Source organism: Schistocerca nitens, chromosome 6 (genome assembly GCF_023898315.1).
Source record: "Schistocerca nitens isolate TAMUIC-IGC-003100 chromosome 6, iqSchNite1.1, whole genome shotgun sequence".
Taxonomy (NCBI): Eukaryota; Metazoa; Arthropoda; class Insecta; order Orthoptera; family Acrididae; genus Schistocerca; species Schistocerca nitens.
In genome coordinates, this window is record NC_064619.1 from 711,806,289 (window position 1) to 711,827,416 (window position 21,128).

At 46.4% G+C, this 21,128-nt stretch overlaps 1 protein-coding gene across 1 annotated transcript; it reads right to left on the bottom strand.

Moving 5' to 3' along the window:
- Positions 1-268: 268 nt before the first annotated feature.
- LOC126263584 (DNA-dependent metalloprotease SPRTN-like) lies at positions 269-16,275 on the bottom strand. Its single transcript, XM_049960677.1, has 3 exons — positions 16,058-16,275; positions 8,712-8,820; positions 269-652 (listed from the first exon to the last, which is right to left on the bottom strand). Exons 1-3 carry the CDS (start codon positions 16,273-16,275, stop codon positions 269-271), a joined length of 711 nt encoding a protein of 236 aa, XP_049816634.1.
- Between the last annotated feature and the right edge of the window lie 4,853 nt (positions 16,276-21,128).

Genomic DNA, 21,128 nt, shown 5'->3' on the forward strand with positions numbered 1-21,128 from the left:
GCAGGTATAATTATGCGCAGAGGAATTTGTACTGCTGCAGCACACGTAGCTAGAAAGCCCTCGCTCACATCCCTGTTCTGCCAGCCGAATCTTTATTCGGCAAGCCAGCAGTTAGGAACCTATAGTTTTAGACGCTATTATCTCGGTGTAAGAGCCCCGAAGTCCATCTTATGAGAAATAAATGCCTTTCAGAGGTCCACAGTGATGACATGCTGACGAAACAACCAGTTTTAAGAGCACAGTAGCACTGTCGAGGCAGCGCGCCAGGTCACAGAGAAGAGAGTTTAGACGAGTGAGAAGTTCCCGCACCTTCCTTTGTGGGTTTGACGTAGCCCTCGGGGCCGTGGATCTTGCGGAAGGTGCCGCCGCAGAGCTGCTGGTGGCGGCGCCACCACGAGTCCCTGGGACCGGGGGGGCAGCGGCTGTAGCGCTTGACGGTGCCGAAGCAGGGCCGCCACTGGAGGCAGGGCCCGTCGCAGCGGTACCAGTGCTGCCGGTAGAACTCCACCTCGTCGTCGAACTCGTGGAACACCGTGATGGACGTGCCCGCCTCGCGGTTGATGCGCCGCATGTACTTGTGGAACTCCGGCCCGTGCTCGCTGCGGTCGCGGTCCTTGTTGCGCACGAACAGGTAGGCGTGGATCATCTCGTGCTGCAACACGACACGAGCACACACTGCACTCTAAGAGACCACGGCCTCCTCTGCTAACGTGCTCCCTCTCTAAGGCAAGGCAGCGTAACTCTCATTTGGCTCAGATCAGGCCTCACCAAACAGCGCTCCGAACGTTCGACTGCAATCTGACGCGAGTACACCAGGACAGTCTGCCAACTGCGATAAATTAGATTTACGTTCTGCGTCTACAACATACTCCACAAACCACCACACGGTGCGTGGCGGAGGGTACCCTGAACACCTTTTAGTCGTTTCCTTTCCTGTACGACTTGCAGACTGAACCAAGGGGGGAAAACCGTGCCGCGCGGGATTAGCCGAGCGGTCTTGGGCGCTGCAGTCATGGGCCGTGCGGCTGGTCCCGGCGGAGGTTCGAGTCCACCTTCGGGCATGTGTGTGTGTGTTCTCGGGATAATTTAGGTTAAGTGGTGTGTAAGCTTAGGGACTGATGACCTTAGCAGTTAAGTCCCATAAGATTTCACAAACATTCGACCATTTGGAAAACCATTGTGTATATACCTCCGTATGAGCCCTGATTTCTAGCACCTTATCTTATGCGAACTGTATGTTGGCGGCAGTAGAATCTTTCTGGTATCAGCTTCATATGCATGTTCTCTAAATTTTCTCAATACTGTTCCACGGAAAGAACGTCGCCTTTCGTCCAGGGATTCCAATTTTAGTTTCCGAAGCATCTCCCTAACACTCTTGTGCTGTTTGATCCTATCGGTAACAAATCTAGCATCGTGCCTCTGAACTGCTTTGATGTCTTCCTTTAATCGGACCCAGTACGGATCCCGAACAATGCCAGTGCTCAAAATAGGTCGCAGTACCGTATTTTACTGAGACGCACCTGAATTTTTACGCAATTTTTTTTAAAAATTGCATTTCTAGCATTTTATTATTAGATTGCAAATCCAGACACTACATCTACATGGATACTCTGCAAAGCACATGTAAGTGCCTGGCAGAGAGCTTATCGAACCACCTTCACAATTCTCTATTATTCCAATCTCTTGCAGCGCGCGGAAAGAACGAACACCTATATCTTTCCGTACGAGCTTTGATTTCCCTTATTTTATCATGGGGATCGTTTCTCCCTATATATCTGGCCGGGATGGCCGAGCGGTTCTAGGCGCTACAGTCTAGAACCGCTCGACCGCTACGGTCGTAGGTTCGAATCCTGCCTCGGGCAAGGATGTGATGTCCTTAGGTTAGTTAGGTGTAAGTAGTTCTACGTTCTAGGGGACTGATGACCTCAGAAGTTAAGTCCCATAGTGCTCAGAGCCATTGGAACCATTTTTCTCCCTATATAGGTCGGTGTCAACAAAATGTTTTCGTATTCGGAGGAAAAAGTTTGTGATTGGAATTTCGTGAGGAGATTCTGCCGCAACGAAAAACGCCTTTGTTTTGATACACACACACACATTATGTCCACCTCAAATCCTCTATCGTTTCAGTGACACACACACACCCCTATTTCGCAATAATACAAAACTTGCTGCCCTTGTCTGAACTTTTTCGGTGCACTCCGTCAGTCCTATCTGCTAAGGATCCCACACCGCGCAGCTGTATCCTAAAAGAGGACGCACAAACATAGTGTAAGCAGTCTCCTTAGTAGATCTGTTACATTTTGGAAGTTTTTGCTTAGCCTTACCCACAAAATTTTCTTTGTGTTCCTTGCAATTTAAGTTGTTCGTAATACAATTTATGGCCTTTGGATTTCGTTGATTTATCGTGTAAGCGAAGTTTAACGGATTCCTTTTAGCGCTCATATGGATGACCTCACACTTTGTTATTTAGGGTCAATTACCTAAATACGGTCTTAGTTTACGAACCCGAACTGACCTACAAAATCTCTGAAAATCGTCATTTGAACTTCTTTTCTTTCCGAGATATTTTGGTTCGCATGCTAAGTCATTACGCTTGATAAATCTTTTGTACCAACGAACTCTACCCTTAAAGTCTTAAATTCCACTGTAGCGCTAGCTTACGAGCGTCTATTTGAAACATTTTTGTATTACTTCCAGTGCCATTTTGACCGTATCCTTGGATCCATTTCAATACGTCACCGTCTAGTTTCGGCCAGTTTGCATTCAGTCCATTATTTACTCTTCCAAATTTTTTACAGTTTTTCTTTTCTAGCCCGCCAGTCGCCGTTGGTTTTTTCTGTTAGTGGACCGAAATTGCAGTTCAGGTGTTCTGTTTCCATGTTCTGAATATGCCGTTACGTTCCATTTATAACCTGCATCATATGAATACAATTTTTTTTCCGTCACGAAACTAGCTACTAGCAAAAATATTGTACTGTTACCGACAACATAAATCACTTTCAGTTCAGACATCATTGTCTACACAGTGGCCTGGGTTTGTGATGGCGGGAGGGGAGAGAGGCAGTGTCAGCAAGCTTGTGAATCCACGCAAATCATTTTCTTCGCATCGGTGCACTGCTGCTGCCAGTTGAATCCAATGTTGCCAGATAGAAGTTTTCCGCGGCATCGAATATATGGCCATTTTTACGACTGGTGGGAATTTTGAATCAAAGTTGGACATTTTTACACCAATTTGAAGTACAAGATACATCTGAATTTTGGAGGTAGTTTTCCAAAGAAAGAAGTACGTCCTACAGTCCGTAAAATACGGATATGCAATCGGTTTTATAGATGCACCACACATTCCTAGAATTCCCCAGTGAACCTAAGTCAGCCATTCACCTTTCTTACTACAATCGTCACATGTTCTTTCAATTTCACGTCGCTTTCCAACTTAATTCCGTGTATTTAAACGACTTGACTGTCAAAGCGGGACACTACTAATGCTGGATCCGAACACTTCAGGTTTCTTTTTCCTACTTATCCGCTTTTTCTCTGTATTTAGAGCTAGCTGCCGTTCATCATACCAACTACGAATTTTTCTAAGTCGTCATATCATCCAATAATCACGTTCGACACTATCTTACACCACTGCATCATCAGCAAACAAGCGTTGATTGCTGCCCAACCTGACCGCCAGATCATTCATGTATACAGGAAACAGCTGTGGTCCTATGACACTTCCCTAGTGCACTCCCGACGGTATCCTTTTCTCTGATGAACACTCGGCGTCGAGGACAACATACTGGTTGTATTACTTAAGACGTCTTCGAATTATATATGGGAACCCGTTCCATAGGCTCGTACCTTCGTTAATAGTTTGCAATGGGGTTTTACATGAGCGATGCTTTCTGAAACTGTTCTGATTCATCGACATAAGCTTTTCAGTCTGTAGGAAATTATTATATCTGAACTCAGAAAAAGTTTCAGATTTCTGTAGCAAACAAATGTAAAGTACGTTGTAATTTTGCATGTCCGTTCTTTCATCGTCCTTACGTGTAGGATCATCTACGCCTGGAATTAGGAATACAGTGGCGTCTACCCACTTTTCCGAAAGAGAAAGTGGAGAGGCCACAGCATTCAATGCTGAATGGTAACTACTTTATTTTTCGTATCGTCTGAAGGCCACGCGAGGTGCTTAATACGCCATCACACTATTATGAGCTGGAAAAACATTCACCGGAGCATCGTTACACCAGCCGCAAAGACGGTATGATGCACTTGTGGGGACCAGGAATGAACGGTGGTTCAACGGTCATCAGGGAAAAAACTGAATCAAGGGTAAACCACCACCATTATTACTCAAGGGAAGCAGCATTTGGTAAAATATAGCTGACAAGATTGACGCTATCAAACAAAAATTGATACAATTCAGGGAAATTTTTCCGACTGCAGCTGCATTTGGACACAAATTCATGATACGAAATGAAAATTCGTACCGAAGTACGACCCGAACACGGATGCTACGCTTCGATGGAACTGCATCGTCTATTAGAACATGCACCCTGACAGACTCAGGGACCTAACTCGTTATACGCCGACGTAGCGTCCCCGTCTACGCAACCCCTTGCTCGCAGCGACACCTGTATTCCCGCAAGAGGAAACGAAAGCTGGTGTGGATACGAGACGACTTGTGTGACTATCAAGCTTATATACACATACACGTAAGTGAGTGTGTGTGTGTGTGTGTGTGTGTGTGTGTGTGTGTGTGTGTTTGTGTGTGTGTGTGTGTGTGTCTCAAATGGTTCAAATGGCTCTGAGCACTATGCGACTCAACTGCTGTGGTCATAAGTCCCCTAGAACTTAGAACTACTTAAACCTAACTAACCTAAGGACATCACACATATCCATGCCCGAGGCAGGATTCGAACCTGCGACCGCAGCGGACGTGCGGTTCATTACGGCCGCTGAACCACAATACAGAAAAATCAGCTTCCAGTTCTTGACTTGAAACTATTCCCGCAATTCAAGACAGTCATCTGTAGACCAGAAAAACAATATCAATAATTTAAACATTTCGTAACGAGTTCTCAAAGAAGTTCCAAGACTTCTGACGTTGAAAACTGATTACGATTTGTTAGATCGTTCTTACTTTTGGTTGCTGATGTATCTCGTCATCTCCAACTTGAGCAGATATACGTACAGTGTATCACCTGGCTGCATGAGCTGTTTTTAAGTCCCGGAATTTGCAGATCTCTTGTAACATTTTACCCACCCCTCCTCCCCCTCCCGATGTGCGATGCGCGCACGTCGCTTGGCGGTTCGCATAAAAAAAAAAAAAAAAAGCAATATCCTCGAATGCATAGGTAAGTCACTAGTTATTTCAATGTTTGGTTTAACGTGTGTGTGTGTGTGTGTGTGTGTGTGTGTGTGTGTGTGTGTGTGTGTGTGTGTGTGTGTGTGTGTGCGCAAACGGTTTCTTTTTTCTGCTATGGTGCTGAGGAAGTCCTGTCAACGTTATTTTAGTCTGCGTAACCCCATGTGTGTGTATCGCGAACCCTAGTTCCATACATAGTACACTACTGGCCATTAAAATTGCTACACCATGAAGAAATGCAGATAAACGGGAATTAATTGGACAAATATATTATACTAGAACTGACATATGATTACATTTTGACGCAATTTGGGTGCATAGATCTTGAGAAATCAGGTCCCAGAACAACCACCTCTGGCCGTAATAACTGCCTTGGTACGCCTAGGCATTGAGTTAAACAGAGCTTGGACGGCGTGTACAGGTACAGCTGCCCATGCAGCTTCAACACGATACCACAGTTCAAGTGTAGTGACTGGCGTATTCCGACGAGCCAGTTGCTCGGCCACCACCGACCAGACGTTTTCAATTTGAGAGAGATCTGGAGAATGTGCTGGCCAGGCACGTACAGGACCAGCAACATGCTGTCGTGCATTGTCCTGCTGAAATGTAGGGTTTCGCAGGGATCGAAGGATGGAGCCACAGGTCATAACACATCTGAAATGTAACTTCCACTGTTCAAAGTGCCGTCAATGCGAACAAGAGGTGACCGAGACGTGTAACCAATGGCACCCCATACCATCACGCCGGGTGATACGGCAGTATGGCGATGACGAATACACGCTTCCAATGTGCGTTCAACGCGATGTCACCAAACACGTATGCGACCATCATGACGATGTAAACAGAACCTGGATTCATCCGAAAAAATGACGCTTTGCCATTAGTGCACCGAGGATCGTCGTTCAGAACACGATCGCAGGCGCTCCTGTCTGTGATGCAGCGTCAAGGGTAATCGCAGCCATGGTCTCCATGCTGCTGCAAACTACCTGTGACTGTTCGTGCAGATGGTTGTTGGCTTTCAAATGTCCCCATCTGTTGACTCAGGGATCGAGACGTGGCTGCACGGTCCGTTACAGCCGTGCGAATAAGATGCTTGTCATCTCGACTGCTAGTGATACGAGGCCATTGGGATCCAGCACGGCGTTCCGTATTACCCTCCTGAACCCACCGATTCCATATTCCGCTAACAATCATTGCATCTCGACCAATGCGAGCAGCTATGTTGCGATACGATAAACCGCAATCGCGATAGGCTAGAATCCCACCTTTATCAAAGTCGGAAACGTGATGGTACGCATTCCTCCTGCTTACACGAGGCATCAAAACAACGTTTCACCAGGCAACGCCGGTCAACTGCTGTTTGTTTATGAGAAATCTGTTGGAAACTTGTCAGCACGTTGTAGGTGTCGCCATCGGCGCCAACCTCGTGTGAATGCTCTGAGAAGCTAATCATTTGCATATCATTGCATCTTCTTCCTATCGGTTAAATTTCGCGTCTGTAGCACGTCATGTTTGTGGTGTAGCAATTTTAATGGCCAGAGTGTACATATTCTAGAATTGAAGATGCATAAATTCATAACATAGTAACTTATTGCTAAATGCCTGTATGTAAAGCTTTTTGTAGTTCCCTTTACTGTATTAGCACTATAACACAGGCCTACTTATTAAGCAGTAAAGTTATTCCTTGGGCGCAAAAATAAGTCGAATATGTGAAAGTTGGACGATAAAAATGCTACTGCTGTGATACTCAACTTTGTTGTAGAAAGAAGAAAAGTGGATGAAATAATGATTTAAGGAGCGTCAAAGACCCTCACGAAAACCTGTTGTGAGAAATGAAATTGAAAAAAGAAAGCCATTCTCAAAGCTTTTTAGGTCTATCTCCCAATATTTGATTGATACCCAGCCAAACCTTTCGTTTAGCGAAATGTACCACCACACGGCTCATCGCAGAGAGACTGTTCTTTGACTTTCGCTATTTCTGCATTACTCATGTTTCTTTGTAGGTTTTAAGTATCAACGTACTCTAACAAATACTGAGAGGATACAATAAAATTTGGTTCTTGTGTCATACTATGTGTCTAAAGTAAACAACTCTTATAAAAAATGGCAATTTCACACGTTTGTTGTCCCACCCCTCCTTGATAAATTTGTGCGGACGTCCATATCACAAGACCAAAAATCAAAATAGAATCGGAGACGCAATTCCACCAAGTCATCGGTTATCTACTACGCTTGAGCACCTTGCTACTGCTTTGCGGTGTAGACTTACAGTTTACGAATTCACTTTAACTTCTTAGTATTTGAGACAGTTACGTAATCTTGTCCAGGAATAGTAACTACACTAAGAGCTTGTGTTCAGAACAACGAACAACTACATGTACATCAAATTATAACTTTTCATTAATTAAATTTATTTTAAATGTCATCTTTCGTAGCTGTACAGTACAATTTCCTGCATTTTCTGAGCCAATCTTAGGATCCACTTCTAACATTTCTGTTTTTGTACTCATCTGCCCTAACATCTCACATTGCCGGCAATGATAAACACATTTCGGTGCACTAATGACAATGCTCTTCGTGTCTTTTTCAGACTGGCATGCGAGAGACTGCGAAAGGTATTGTCAGTTTTGTCCACAGACGGCTCAACATTATCCCGCAGTCTGAATATCATCCCTATAAGCTACGTATTATAGCTTTTTCTGCGACAATATTTTCATATGTGCTAAGTAGCACCGTGGTTATGATACTAAACTGTTGCATGGAGTGTCGTGAGTTCAAAACTCACCTGGACTATACAACTTTAATTTCTATATTCGGTTCGAGTACATTCTAGAAGTATCCACAAATGTGAAGAATCATTGTACTGAAATATGATGTACCTGTATATGTACTGTATGTATTCTGGCCGAAGGCAGTTAACTCTTATCTCTTGTATGTGCAAGTGCTGAATAAACCTTCGTTAAGTGAAGTTAGTGTTCGTCATTCATCTACTTACACCTTCTACGTGACAATATTGCTCACAATAATATTTACAATCTAGGAGCTGGATAACATGTCCATAGCTCTAAGTCAAAGCGAAGCCCATCTGACTACGGTAGCCTCATGTAGGAACACACCACCACATCGAAAACCAGCTTTAGCAACTTACCTCAAGGAAGGGATCGTACCATCTGCAAGAGCACTTACAGCTACTGTTCAGCATAAATTGCCAATGAACGTGGATCCAGGGACATGAGGCAAGGATTAGGGGTGAGTCCAGAAAAGGTAAGAGACAAATGTGTTTTTATATTAACGGTGCAACCGTTTCTAAAATCTGTATTTGTCATTTTAATACGATAGCACATGATGTACTTACCAAAAGTGTTTCAACTAGGTCCTTCCTCGGACGCAGTTTCAGAAGCGGTTCACTTAGTCTGATAGTGCACAGTCCATCCTCTCCTTCGTACGTGCAAACACCGACATTCCTAAAACAGGTGGAGCATGTGAGTTACACGTTCTGAAGACTTGCAGTTTGTGCCGACTACTTACTGCCACCATATGAGCAATACTGAATGGCTAGCACGAAATGGCGATGTGTGTCTACAGATATTTAAACTATACACACCTTACTCCTATAGTACCACGATGGAACATTTCGACAACGTGCAATTTAAATTGCCAGTGCTGATAGAATTTTCATTCCTGAACAACTAAATAACTGCACGAAAATCACGCCACCGAGAGCAGGCGTGTGGCTCAATAATTTATGTTTAGCATACTCAAGTGGTAAACGTAAGGCGAATGGAAGCAGTGAACAAGCAGTGAGTCAGCGTGCGAGAAAGTTTGAAAACTGACCACACATTTGAAATTGTGACTCACTGGAATGTAGCGACCTCAGCACTATTAATTACACAAAAATTTATTTTCATCTCGTTAGCGTATGTTAATAAAAATACTTAACGATCAAAACAGAAAAAAATTTTATGTTACTAATAAGACATGATTTCATGAGGCAGAACTGCGAACTCAGATTGTGTTGCTTCGACGACAGGGCGTTGATTTTTTAACTCCATCATGGAATGAAGACTGCACGTCAGTATTTTAGCAGTTTAAGAATAAGCTCTAACATTAAAATCTCAACTTTTACTTGTCAGAAACCTAACTCATTGATTCAAAGTACTTTAGCTGAATTTTGAGTTCGGTTAATAGTGAAACTGGCGTTTCAGTCTAAGGTTACTAAAATTATTTTCGTAATCGTGGGAGCATAAGCGATGACTAACACATGAAGATCAGAAATGTGTAGAAACATAAATTTAACTTTAGACGGACACCCTGAAACAAGATGATCTTAACTTTGGAGACATTTCCCAGTAACATTGATATTCCAAATTCTAACAAATAGTTTAGACAAATTTCTGCTCAGTTGGCCGTATCATTTATTAATTTCCTCTAGCGACACCCTTATATGAATGATACGCCGATGCCATTACGTTTGTTCGCAAAACGCGCTGTATTTTTCATATGAACACCGACTTTATCTTAATCTACAGTCTACACTGTCCGCAACATGAACACGTCAGCTATTTGTCATTTTCAGAATGATCTCTGTGTGTCAAGAGCAACAAATAACATGTTTCCAAGAGGTCTAGTATGACTGCGCTAAAGAAAGGTTAGGATTGTTGATTTAGCTTTATTCCCTTGTGAGACAGTGACAATGTTCACCAGTTTTCATTCTACCAAAGAAAAAAAACTTTTAGTTCAGATTCATATTTCCTTAGATGCACCAAATCTCAAGTGTGCGTGTAGCTTACACTGCTCAACGCCGAAGTTATCAGCGCCCTTATACATATTAAAAGAAATTAATTTGGATAAAATGTCCAAAATTGTTTCGCACTGTGAGGAGGAAACCTTTAAAATGATATTCACTCCACCTCCCTCACATGGATCCACACAATCACAATGTCACAGGCCTTAATACAACAGAGGAGGGTGAAAGGTGGGGATTAGACCTACGTAAAACCACAGAAGAGCTACACGAGACACAGGATAATGTGACAGGGTGAGCACTTACGAAAAAAGTGCGTGTTAACAGACTACGAATATATCTTTAAAATTTTATGAAACAAGTTGGACAGATCACCAACCTTTCAAAACTAACTCCGTTTCAACTTCACTTAAACTAGAGAGGAGATCTGCCAGTAAATTTGCAGCTGCTCTCTGATCTGAAAATGAAACACAGTCGAGTAAATCGTGGTGCACAGTGATCTGCACGCCACAAGCTCCACGCACTGGATGGTTCTCTCGCCGGAGCACGAAGCCATACGTCAGAGGTCTGTGACCTATATGAACGTGAGTGATGAGGCCCCTATCGCGTCTTCATGGCTGGAAGGAAGTACGCCACGGCCGTGCAGTGGGCATTACTTGACGTACCTTGATATCAATCACTTCCAGCCACTCGTTTTCCCACCGACACATGACTGTACCTCAACAGCGACCTAATGACATGCAGGGGGACAGCACACTGAAATAACTGAGGATCGCTACACGCCTCCTTTGCTACTACATCCACCCTGCAATGCCCTGGTCCCCAAGAAAGACAATTCCTCCCCTGTTTGTTGTAGCTGGGACAGAGTTCTTGATATTCTGGACTACTTTATCTGCTGTACACAGACGTTGTAGAGAGCGAAGGGCACTCAGAGAATCTGAACAGACAATGAATTTAGCAGTCTAATAGCGTCTCATCTGCTCCAGCGCCCCCAAGGTCGCACAGAGTTTCGTGTCGAATATGGTGAAGTCTCGACCCAGGTGACCTCGAGGATACGATGATTGAAAACAGTCCCCCGTTTCGACCCATCTGTAAAGACAGCTGTGGACTTGTGGTGTTCAATTAAAATGGCAGAAAATAAAGTACTAAACATATGCAGAATTTTAGTATCTCGTGTACTGCACTATATCTAATATCACCCTGGGCCTCTTCCGTAACCATTGTGGTAGGCAGTTAAAATCCTGGATTTGTGACTGTACATGTTCCACACAAAGTGACTCCAGCACATACTTCACACCTATCCAAATGGCATTGTTGCTCTGGACAATTTGAGAAAAGGAGTTCCAAAAGTAGACAAGCAACAGTGTTTTATGCAGCGGAAGTCGGAGTTGCGAGGAACTTAGATGACTGATGCACCGTGGTATGCCGCCACCAATTGGTGAGCGGCAGCCCCACAGCCTCAGAGAGTGGGTACAGGGCTGGTCCTGTAAGCACCTAATCCTCTCATGGTGGATAGCATCAACATTCAAATAAGATGGCCTCACAGTCCCATACGCTCTCCTGCCACAGCCTAGCTGTTAACGTACAAACGCTCTATAAAACTGGAGCAGACATACCCTGCCTGTGGCTAATGCACTTTATGATACTCACTGCCGTCTGGGTTCTGGCTTTTTCATATCTCAGATGCGGTAACCACGACTGGTTGGAGTAAAAATGTGGCCAAGAAACCTCACTAGGTCTTTATGTAGACAGGTATGTCTCGTATGAGAGCCAGGTAAATTAGTGTGATAACGATTAAAATGAAACCGACACACCTACCTACCTACCCAGAAAACTGAAAATCCGTCTCTTCAGTCCACTCCTCTAAGCTCTCTACTCTGTTACAACTGTCAGTCGCTGTTGCAACCCTGGAGACGAACAGAAAAAAGCAAAGTCATCCACAAATAAGGAGCACTGCACAGGCCTCCTTATCGTAGTCGTGATACTGTTAATGGCGATGTCAAAGAGCACAACACTTAAAACACTGCCCTCAGGAACACCAGACTCCTCCTCAATACAATTCGACAGCACGTCCAACTCTGAACCTAAAAAAAAAGCGCTTTGACAGGAAGGACCGTATGAAGAAGAGGTGGCCACGAAACCACACTGACGGAGTTGCTCGAGAATACTGTGTCTGCAAGTAGTGTAGTACGCCTTGCTGATATCTAAGAATATAGCGATACAGTGATGTTTATATGGCAAAGCCTGCCGAACAGCCGCCTGTAATAGGGTCATGTTGACAGTGGACTGAAATCTCTGCAATCTATGCGGAGCGGCTAAGCAGCCGCCTAGTCTCTAACGTCCAGATCAGACGACGGTTAATCATTCCCTCCACGGTCTTTCCTACACAGCTCTCTTAGGTGACGCTCCATTTACTGAGGTGTGCAGTCCTTTCCCGGTTTGAGGAGAGGTATCAAAACTGCCTCACTCAAGGAGTTTGGAGAGTGACTTGTCTGCCATCTAAGATTAAAACATTCGAAGACGATTTCCTTTGACGCTGCTGGCAAATGTCTAAGCATGAAGTACCAGATTTGATCCTCAGGTGCAGTATCAGGAATCTTAGTGTCGATTCCAGCTCCACAAGGAGAAAATGCAATTTTAAGACTCACCAACTTGCCCCTCTCTGCAGTAGTATGGTAGCAGCAAAACACCGGATCACTGCAAAATGCTGTGCCTCATCTCAGCAATGTGTCTGGGCACTTTTTGGAGACACTTCTGTTTCAGCATTACTGTTATTGTTAAATGGCTGTTTACCAGAAACCATCCTGATGGTTTCCCATACTTTCTTAGAACAAGAGGCACAGTTGATATTCAAGAAAGCTTGACATGGGATTTTCCTGCTCTTTCTAAAGGCTATGAGGTGTCTGCTGCTGAGTGGCATCTAACTGTCGAACAGCCACATGCCTTTCACTAATCAATCCACCAAGGCACAGGTCGCCGTCTAGGATGACCTGAAGACTTGAGATTGGTAAGTGAGTTCCATGATGGATCACTCATGATGTGGTCCACCCATTCCTGGACCCTGTCATAGTGTTAAAACAGATAGCTAGCTCAACAGCGTCCAGTTAGCCATGCTTACCATTTTTGTGGCTTCAGTTCAAGCAACAGTCCATTCAGTAAGTGAATTCAGAGTGGGAAGTGGTCATTGGTATGAATTTAATCAGTAAGTGCCCACTGAACAGTCAGTGAGGGTTGGAAAGCAAAAAGAGGTCGATGACTGATAATGGCCTGGATGCAGCACAATGATGGGAGTACCTGTGTTTAGCATGCACAGCCTGTGAGATGTCATGCCCGATCCTGAGGGCAAGTGGAGGTCGAGACTTGCAAGACAGATGGACATTGAAGTCTCCCAGGAGGAGAAATGGTCAGGGGAGTTGTTTTGTAAGACCTGTCAGACCCCCAAAGTTTACTTCATCTGGCATAAGTAAATACAGTGAGCAAATAGTGATCTTCCAACACACATGAATTTCAATTGCAACTACCTGCAGATAGTAGCCAGGGGGAAAGCAGAGGAGAGGTGTGCGTTATTTACGAAGAAAATCACCCTTCCCTCGGTTTTTCCCTACTGAGGTCGTCCTTGTGGTAGAGTGTATAACTCCAGATAAGTAGGACAGGGGTACGAGACTTTAAAATGTGTTTCGTGAAAAAATAAAAACACATGCACAGGGGGGGGGGGGGGGGGCGTTCCTGTGCTAGAAGCTGGTGCTCCTCCACATGTGTCCTGGACCCATTAACGTTCCACTGGAGAATGGGAGTCATTTATTATGGGGGGGTTGGCACTTTCACGCCATCTTTCAACCTAGGAGGGTAGCGTGCCATGTGTGGTGGCTCAACTTCGGGTCGAGATGATTTTCACAGTCCGACATCAAGGTACAAGAGATACGTCAGAGGACGACGATGATGTTTGGTTTGTCGGGCGCGAACTGATCGGTCATCAACGTACCAATTTTTACACAATACAATCTAGCCACTGTCACGAATAATGATGAAATTATGAGGATGACAAACACTCAGTCCCCAGGCAGAGAAAATCCCCAACTTGGCATGGAATCGAACCCAGGACCCTGTGATCCAGAGGCAGCAACGCTAGCCACTGGACCACGACCTGTGGACACGTCAGAGGACGAGTTAGACATCAATGGAGAGTTGGTTTCCCAGATATCTCAATGGTTGGCGCTTTGTCTTTAGTTTTTTGCCCTGAGTGGGCCTCGGAGCCACAACCGTGGCTGTGGAATTAGAAGCACTGGACGGTTGGCCATGCTGAACTTTTGGAGGAGCAGGGAGCTCTGCAACAGCAGCAACCCACAGCCCTGTCAAGTGTTCTGGGGGGAAGTAAACTGCAGCAGAACAAGTGCGCTGGGAGACGTCAGGTGCTGACGCTGGCAATCATGGTTTGTGTAGCAGCATCGGTTTTAGGGAGTGACTGTTTAAGAACAAACGCAAAGGAGGTAGCGAACATCAGGGGCTGCATGGCCTTTTAGACCTTTCTGGCCACGCCACACGAGACACACTTAGTGGTTTTAATTTTCTGTGTTCCTCTCTTCAAGGCAAACGCTATAGTCCATACTCCAGACCGGGTGATCCTCAGAGCAGTTTTCACAGATGAGATGGACAAACAACTACTCCATGGGCGGCCTTCCCATATTTGTCGCAAGAGGCTTCTCACATCTCCTAGTAGTCTGCCGAAAGTGCTGGTACTTTAAAAAGCTCAGTGAGTGTGTGAAATAAGGACGCTCAATGAGACGAAGGAAACCTGCCATGACATGCTCTGGAAGTTTCGTGTTAAATGGAAGTATAAAGGAGTAATTTCATTAGATCGAAATCCACCCTTTTCATTACAGTTTTCCCGTGAACAATCCTTGCTTGAGCCCACCCATTTTTCAGTTGTTCTCTGGGATTGTCTACGAGATCCCTGCAAGTCACAAGACTTTTGCTGGGGTTCAAGGTGGTGTGCTCATCTGTCTCTCTTGCATACTCCAAGACATCTAGCTTTTTGGAGGTTAGTTGCTTGGTATAAAGTAGAAGTTTTCGCCAAACAATGTTCCATTGCACAAGCACATGACTGACTTTAAAGAGCCATAGATTCCACGAACTTCCTTTTGGATATAAACGGGTGAAACCTTTCCACATGACTATGAAAAATACATTCTGGCCAGCAGCATGTGTTCCGTTACTGTAAATACCACCACTCTGAATACGGCCAGAATCAGGAGGATTGGTTACACGAGCCCTTACGTTTGTGTGTTTGTACATACCAGTGGCCCACCCTTTCCACTGGGAGAAGAAAAAATTTCTAAAGATTGGATTGGATTGTTTGGGGGAAGAGAACAAACAGCGAGGTCATCGGTCTCAGCGGATTAGAGAAGGAAGTCGGCCTTCCCCTTTCAAAGGAACCATCCCGGCATTTGCCTGGAGCGATTTAGGGCAATCACGGAAAACCTAAATCAGGATGGCCGGACGCGGGATTGAACCGTCGTCCTCCCGAATGCGAGTCCAGTGTGATTTCGAAAGATTCATCCCACGAGCACCTAGGAAAATAGATGATTTCCACCTGTATGGAGCACTGCTGGCCTGGGTAAGTTTTACGCAACTGAGGTGCAGCAGGTTCCCCGGAGGTTGCCCGCTAAGAACTGTTACACTTCAACAACCATGCATCTCATTAGCGCGCACCCCACTTGAGATTGAGGATTTTTATAGAGGATTTTACAATCCCCGCGATTCGGGCGGTGAAGTCTAAACACACATCGTTCCACCGCCGTGCTACACGGTTGAATGACATCTGACTGTTACAGTCGGCTGTGCAAAAGAATGCTTCCACAGCTACCGGAAGTGGTGTGTCGAAGAAGGTTGTTGCATGAACCCTGAGGACATGTATACCGTACATTTTACTGGTGCTAACTCAGAATGAGGCAACTTACGACGTCATTCTGGAGCTCCACTTCACCTCCACTGCGGCGAGGCGCCCCCTGAAGAAGCGGTCGTTGAACTGCAGGAAGAGGGCGTGGATGTCCGGGGTGGGGTCCGTGTACTCCAGAGACGGGTCCACAAGCGAGGTGCACGCCGCGCCTTGGCGGGTCATCCCGTCTTCTGCTGAGTAGGTCTTGCCCTGAGGAGGTGTGTCTACCAGCTTACTCATCGCTGCTCGCTGGAATCAAGTAAGACCCAGTACCGAGAATTTTAGGTTTCATGTAGATTAAGACGGGATAAACTAACAGTAGTTAACTGCAGCAAACTTCAAGACATTGGGCCAGCCCGGCGCCAGGAGCATTCACACTGATATTAGCTCGGTGGGGACGGCCAACAACACAAGTTTCTACCACACTGGCACACCTGGAACGCTGCAGGTAGTGTAGTTTAAGTACTTTTTAGAACGTAACATAGGATCAGATAATAGATACTAGCGCACTACCCTCGTATACAGCTTAGCGGTGAATATAACATGTAGAGTGCACAACGACAGTCAAATCAAGAATATTTTTGTGGTTTTAGGGCGCACAACTACAGTGGTCATTAGCGCCCAGACTAAATTATGAATGCACTGCGAGGCACAATGTTAAAACAGGAACTAAAAAGGACAACACTATAAAAGGCACATTAACAGGCAAGAGATTAAAAGAAAACAGCATAATCAAATGTCAGACAGGTTCGTCAAGTGGATAAAACGAAGAACGCGAGCAGCTGCTCCCGAGTCATCCGCTAAAATTTCATGCAGAGTACATGGCAGGCCAAGATCAATGCGCAGTGTATTAAAATTCGGACAGGACGTCAAAATGTGGCGTACCGTCAGAAATTGCCCACATGGGCAGAACGGCGCCGGCGCAGCCCTCAGCAGATGGAGATGGCTGAACCGGCAGTGTCCAACCCGTAACCGGGCCAAAACGACCTCCTCCCGCCGAGAAGTGCGTGAAGAGGTGGTCCAAGCCGTGGGGAGAGGTTTCAAGGCCAGAAGCTTGTTTTCAGCAAGTGTAGACCAATCGGCATGACACAGCGATAAAATGCGCTGACAAATGACCCTGCTAAAGTCAGATGAAGGCACACAACAAGAAGCTGACCGAGGCTGGAGTACCGCAGCCTTGGCCGCGGCATCTGCAGCTTCATTCCCAGGGATACAGACATGGCCAGGAACCCACAAAGGTAACCAGAGAACCATCGTCCGCCAGATGCTGAAGGAAGCGTTCGATCCGGTGCACGAAAGGGTGAACCGGATACGGATCACTGAGGCTCTGGATGGCGCTCAGGGAATCAGAGCAGATGACATAAGCAGAATGTCTGTGGTGGCTGATATAAAGAACAGCCTGATAGAGGGCAAACAGCTCAGCTGTGAAGACCGAACAATGGCAATGGAGCCGGTATTTGAAACTGTGTGCCCCGACAATGAAAGAACATCCGACACCGTCATTGGTCTTAGAGCCACCTGTATGTATGAAGATCGTATTAATAAACTTCGAACGAAGTTTGACAAACCGCGAGCGGTATACCGATGCTGGGGTAACCTTTGGGAGCGAGCTGAGGTCAAGGTGAACGCGAACCTGAGCCTGGAGCCAAGGTGGCGTTTGGCTCTCGCCCACTCTAAAGGTTGCAGGGAGTGGAAAATCAAGTTGCTGAAGGAGGCGACGAAAGCGAACTGCAGGGGGTAGCAGGGCAATTACATACAACCCGTATTGACGGTTGAGAGAGTCGTCAAAAAAGGAACGATAATACGGGTGGTCGGACATTGATAATAGCCGACAGGCATACCGACAAAGCAGTATATCGCGCCGATAGGTTAGTGGCAATTCACTGGCTTCAGCATGAAGACTCTTGACGGGACTAGTATAGAACGCTCTTTTTTTTATTTTGGTTTTAGGGCGCAAAACTGCTATAGTCATTAGCGCCCGGTCCGCGATTGAGGAAAGAATAAAAACTGAAAATGGAAAACAGCAAAAATGGGAACAAAACTCAAAAAATTGGACACGAAAAGCAGAAACAAGGCTTAAAAGTCCACTACAGAGGGGGATTGATGGTCCCCGATAAAACTTCAAATGACTGACGTCATTTCACTGTCACTAATAAACTGGAGAACGCGGTCGGCTGAGCGCGTGTCATCTGCTAAAATCGACGATAGATCAGGCGATAGCTGTAGACGGGAGCGTAACGGATTAAAATAGGGGCATTCAATTAAAAGGTGTCTTACCGTCCACAGCTTAGAGCAGTGGGGACAGAGTGGGGGAGGATCGCCGCTTAAAAGATGCCGATGGCTAAAACGACAGTGCCCTATCCGGAGTCTAGCTAAAATTACCTCCTCCCGACGACGCGTTCGGGAGGAAGAGGTCCAAGCGCAAGGAAGGGCTTTCGCTTCCCGCAATTTATTGCGGGGAAGTGCTGACCAATGCGCATGCCATAAATGAGCAACTTTGCGACATAAACCGCTCCGTAGATCGGTGAAGGGAAGCGACTGAATAGCTGGCCGAGGAAGAGAAACTGCAGCCTTGGCTGCTATATCAGCCGCCTCATTCCCACAGATACCAGCGTGTCCCGGGAGCCAGAGGAACGCCACCGAGACGCCCCCTAGGTGGAGCAAGCGCAGACAGTCCTGAATCCGGTGGACCAGAGGGTGCACAGGGTAAAGAGCTTGGAGACTGAGGAGAGAGCTGAGAGAATCGGAGCAGATTACGTACTGTATCTGCTGATGGCGGCGGATGTAGTGGACAGCCTGGAGAACAGCGAAAAGCTCCGCAGTATAAACCGAACACTGGTCGGGAAGCCGAAAGTGATTTGGGGTGTCGCCAACAATATAGGCACTCCCTACACCCAACGATGTTTTCGAGCCGTCGGTGTAAATAAAGGTGGCGTCTGTCATTTGTGCACATAGAGCAGCAAATGCCCGACGATAAACAAGTGAAGGCGTACCATCCTTGGGAAATTGACAAAGATCACGGAGCAGACAGATCCGGGGACGAAGCCAAGGCGGTGCTGTACCCCAAGTTGTCAAGAAGGTTTTAGGAAAGCGGAAGGAAAGAGAATGGAGCAGTTGACGGAATCGGACTCCCGGGGGTAGTAGGGAGGAGGAGCGGCCTGCATACCCTACATCAAAGGAGGCGTCGAAAAAAGGGTCGTGGGCAGGATTAGCAGGCATGGAAGACAGATGGCTAGCATAACGGCTCAGAAGGACCGCTCGCCGATTGGACAGCGGAGGTTCAGCAGTCTCAGCATAAAGGCTTTCCACAGGGCTAGTGTAAAAAGCTCCAGACGCTAAACGTAATCCACGGTGGTGGATAGAGTCGAGACGCCGAAGAATAGACGGCCGAGCAGAGGAGTAGACGATGCTTCCATAGTCCAATTTCGAGCGCACTAAGGCGCGATAGAGGCGGAGAAGGACCACTCGGTCCGCTCCCCAGGAGGTACCATTCAGGACACGGAGGGCGTTGAGCGTTCGCAGACAGCGAGCCGAAAGATAGGAAACGGAGGACCAGCACAGTTTTCTGTCAAACATAAGACCCAAGAATTTAGTGACGTCTGAAAACGGAAGGTTGACAGGACCTAGATGTAAGGAGGGCGGAAGAAACTCCTTACGTCGCCAAAAATTAATACAAACGGTCTTACTGGGAGAAAAACGGAAGCCGGTTTCGAGGCTCCAAGAGTGGAGGCGATCGAGACACCCTTGAAGACGTCGTTCAAGAAGGCTGGTCCGTTGAGAGCTGTAGTAGATCGCAAAATCGTCCACAAAGAGGGAGCCCGAGACGTCAGGAAGGAGACAATCCATAATTGGATTTATAGCGATGGCAAACAGTACAACACTCAGCACGGAGCCCTGGGGTACCCCGTTTTCTTGAGAGAAAGTACGGGAGAGAGTAGCGTTCACCCGCACCCGAAATGTTCGCTCTGCCATAAATTCGCGAAGAAAAAGGGGCAGCCGGCCTCTAAAGCCCCAAGAGAACAGTGTGCGGAGGATGCCTGTCCTCCAACAGGTATCGTATGCTCGCTCCAGATCAAAAAATATTGCTACTGTTTGGCGTTTCCGGAGAAAATTGTTCATGATATAAGTGGAGAGAGCAACAAGATGGTCAACTGCAGAGCGATGCTTTCGGAATCCGCATTGGGCAGGTGTTAAAAGACTGCGGGATTCCAGCCACCAAGCTAAACGGCAAGTCACCATACGCTCCAAAATCTTACAGACACTACTCGTGAGAGCAATGGGGCGATAACTAGAGGGGAGATGTTTGTCCTTTCCAGGTTTCGGAATGGGAACGACGATAGCTTCCCGCCATCGTCTGGGAAAGGTACTGTCGGTCCAAATTCGATTATAAAGGCGAAGGAGGTAACGCAGACTATGGGTTGATAAATGCAGCAACATTTGGACATGGATACCATCCGATCCAGGGGCGGAGGAGCGAGAAGAAGAGAGGGCATGTTGGAGTTCCCGCATGGAGAAAACAGTATTGTAGCTTTCGCGATTTTGAGAGGAGAAAGCAAGAGGTCGCACTTCCGCTGCAAGTTTCTTCGGGAGAAACGCTGGCGGGTAATTTGAAGAGCTCGAAATCTCGGCAAAGTGCTGACCCAACGAGTTAGAAATTGCGACGGGGTCCACTAATGTGTCATGCGCGACAGTGAGCCCAGAGACCGGGGAGAAACTAGGCGCGCCTGAGAACCGTCGAAGCCGACTCCAAACTTCCGAGGAGGGAGTGAAGGTGTTAAAGGAGCTAATAAAGAATTTCCAGCTTGCCTTCTTGCTATCGCGGATGACGCGACGGCATCGCGCACGGAGTTGCTTATAGCGGATACAGTTTGCTAAAGTAGGATGGTGACGGAAAATGCGAAGAGCACGTCGCCGCTCACGGATTGCGTCACGGCATGCCTCGTTCCACCAAGGAACTGGGGGGCGCCGGGGCAATTCGGAGGTGCGTGGAATGGAACGTTCCGCAGCTGTAAGAATAACGTCGGTAATATGTGTGACCTCATCGTCGACGCTGGGAAAGCGACGGTCATCGAATGTCGCTAGAGACGAAAAAA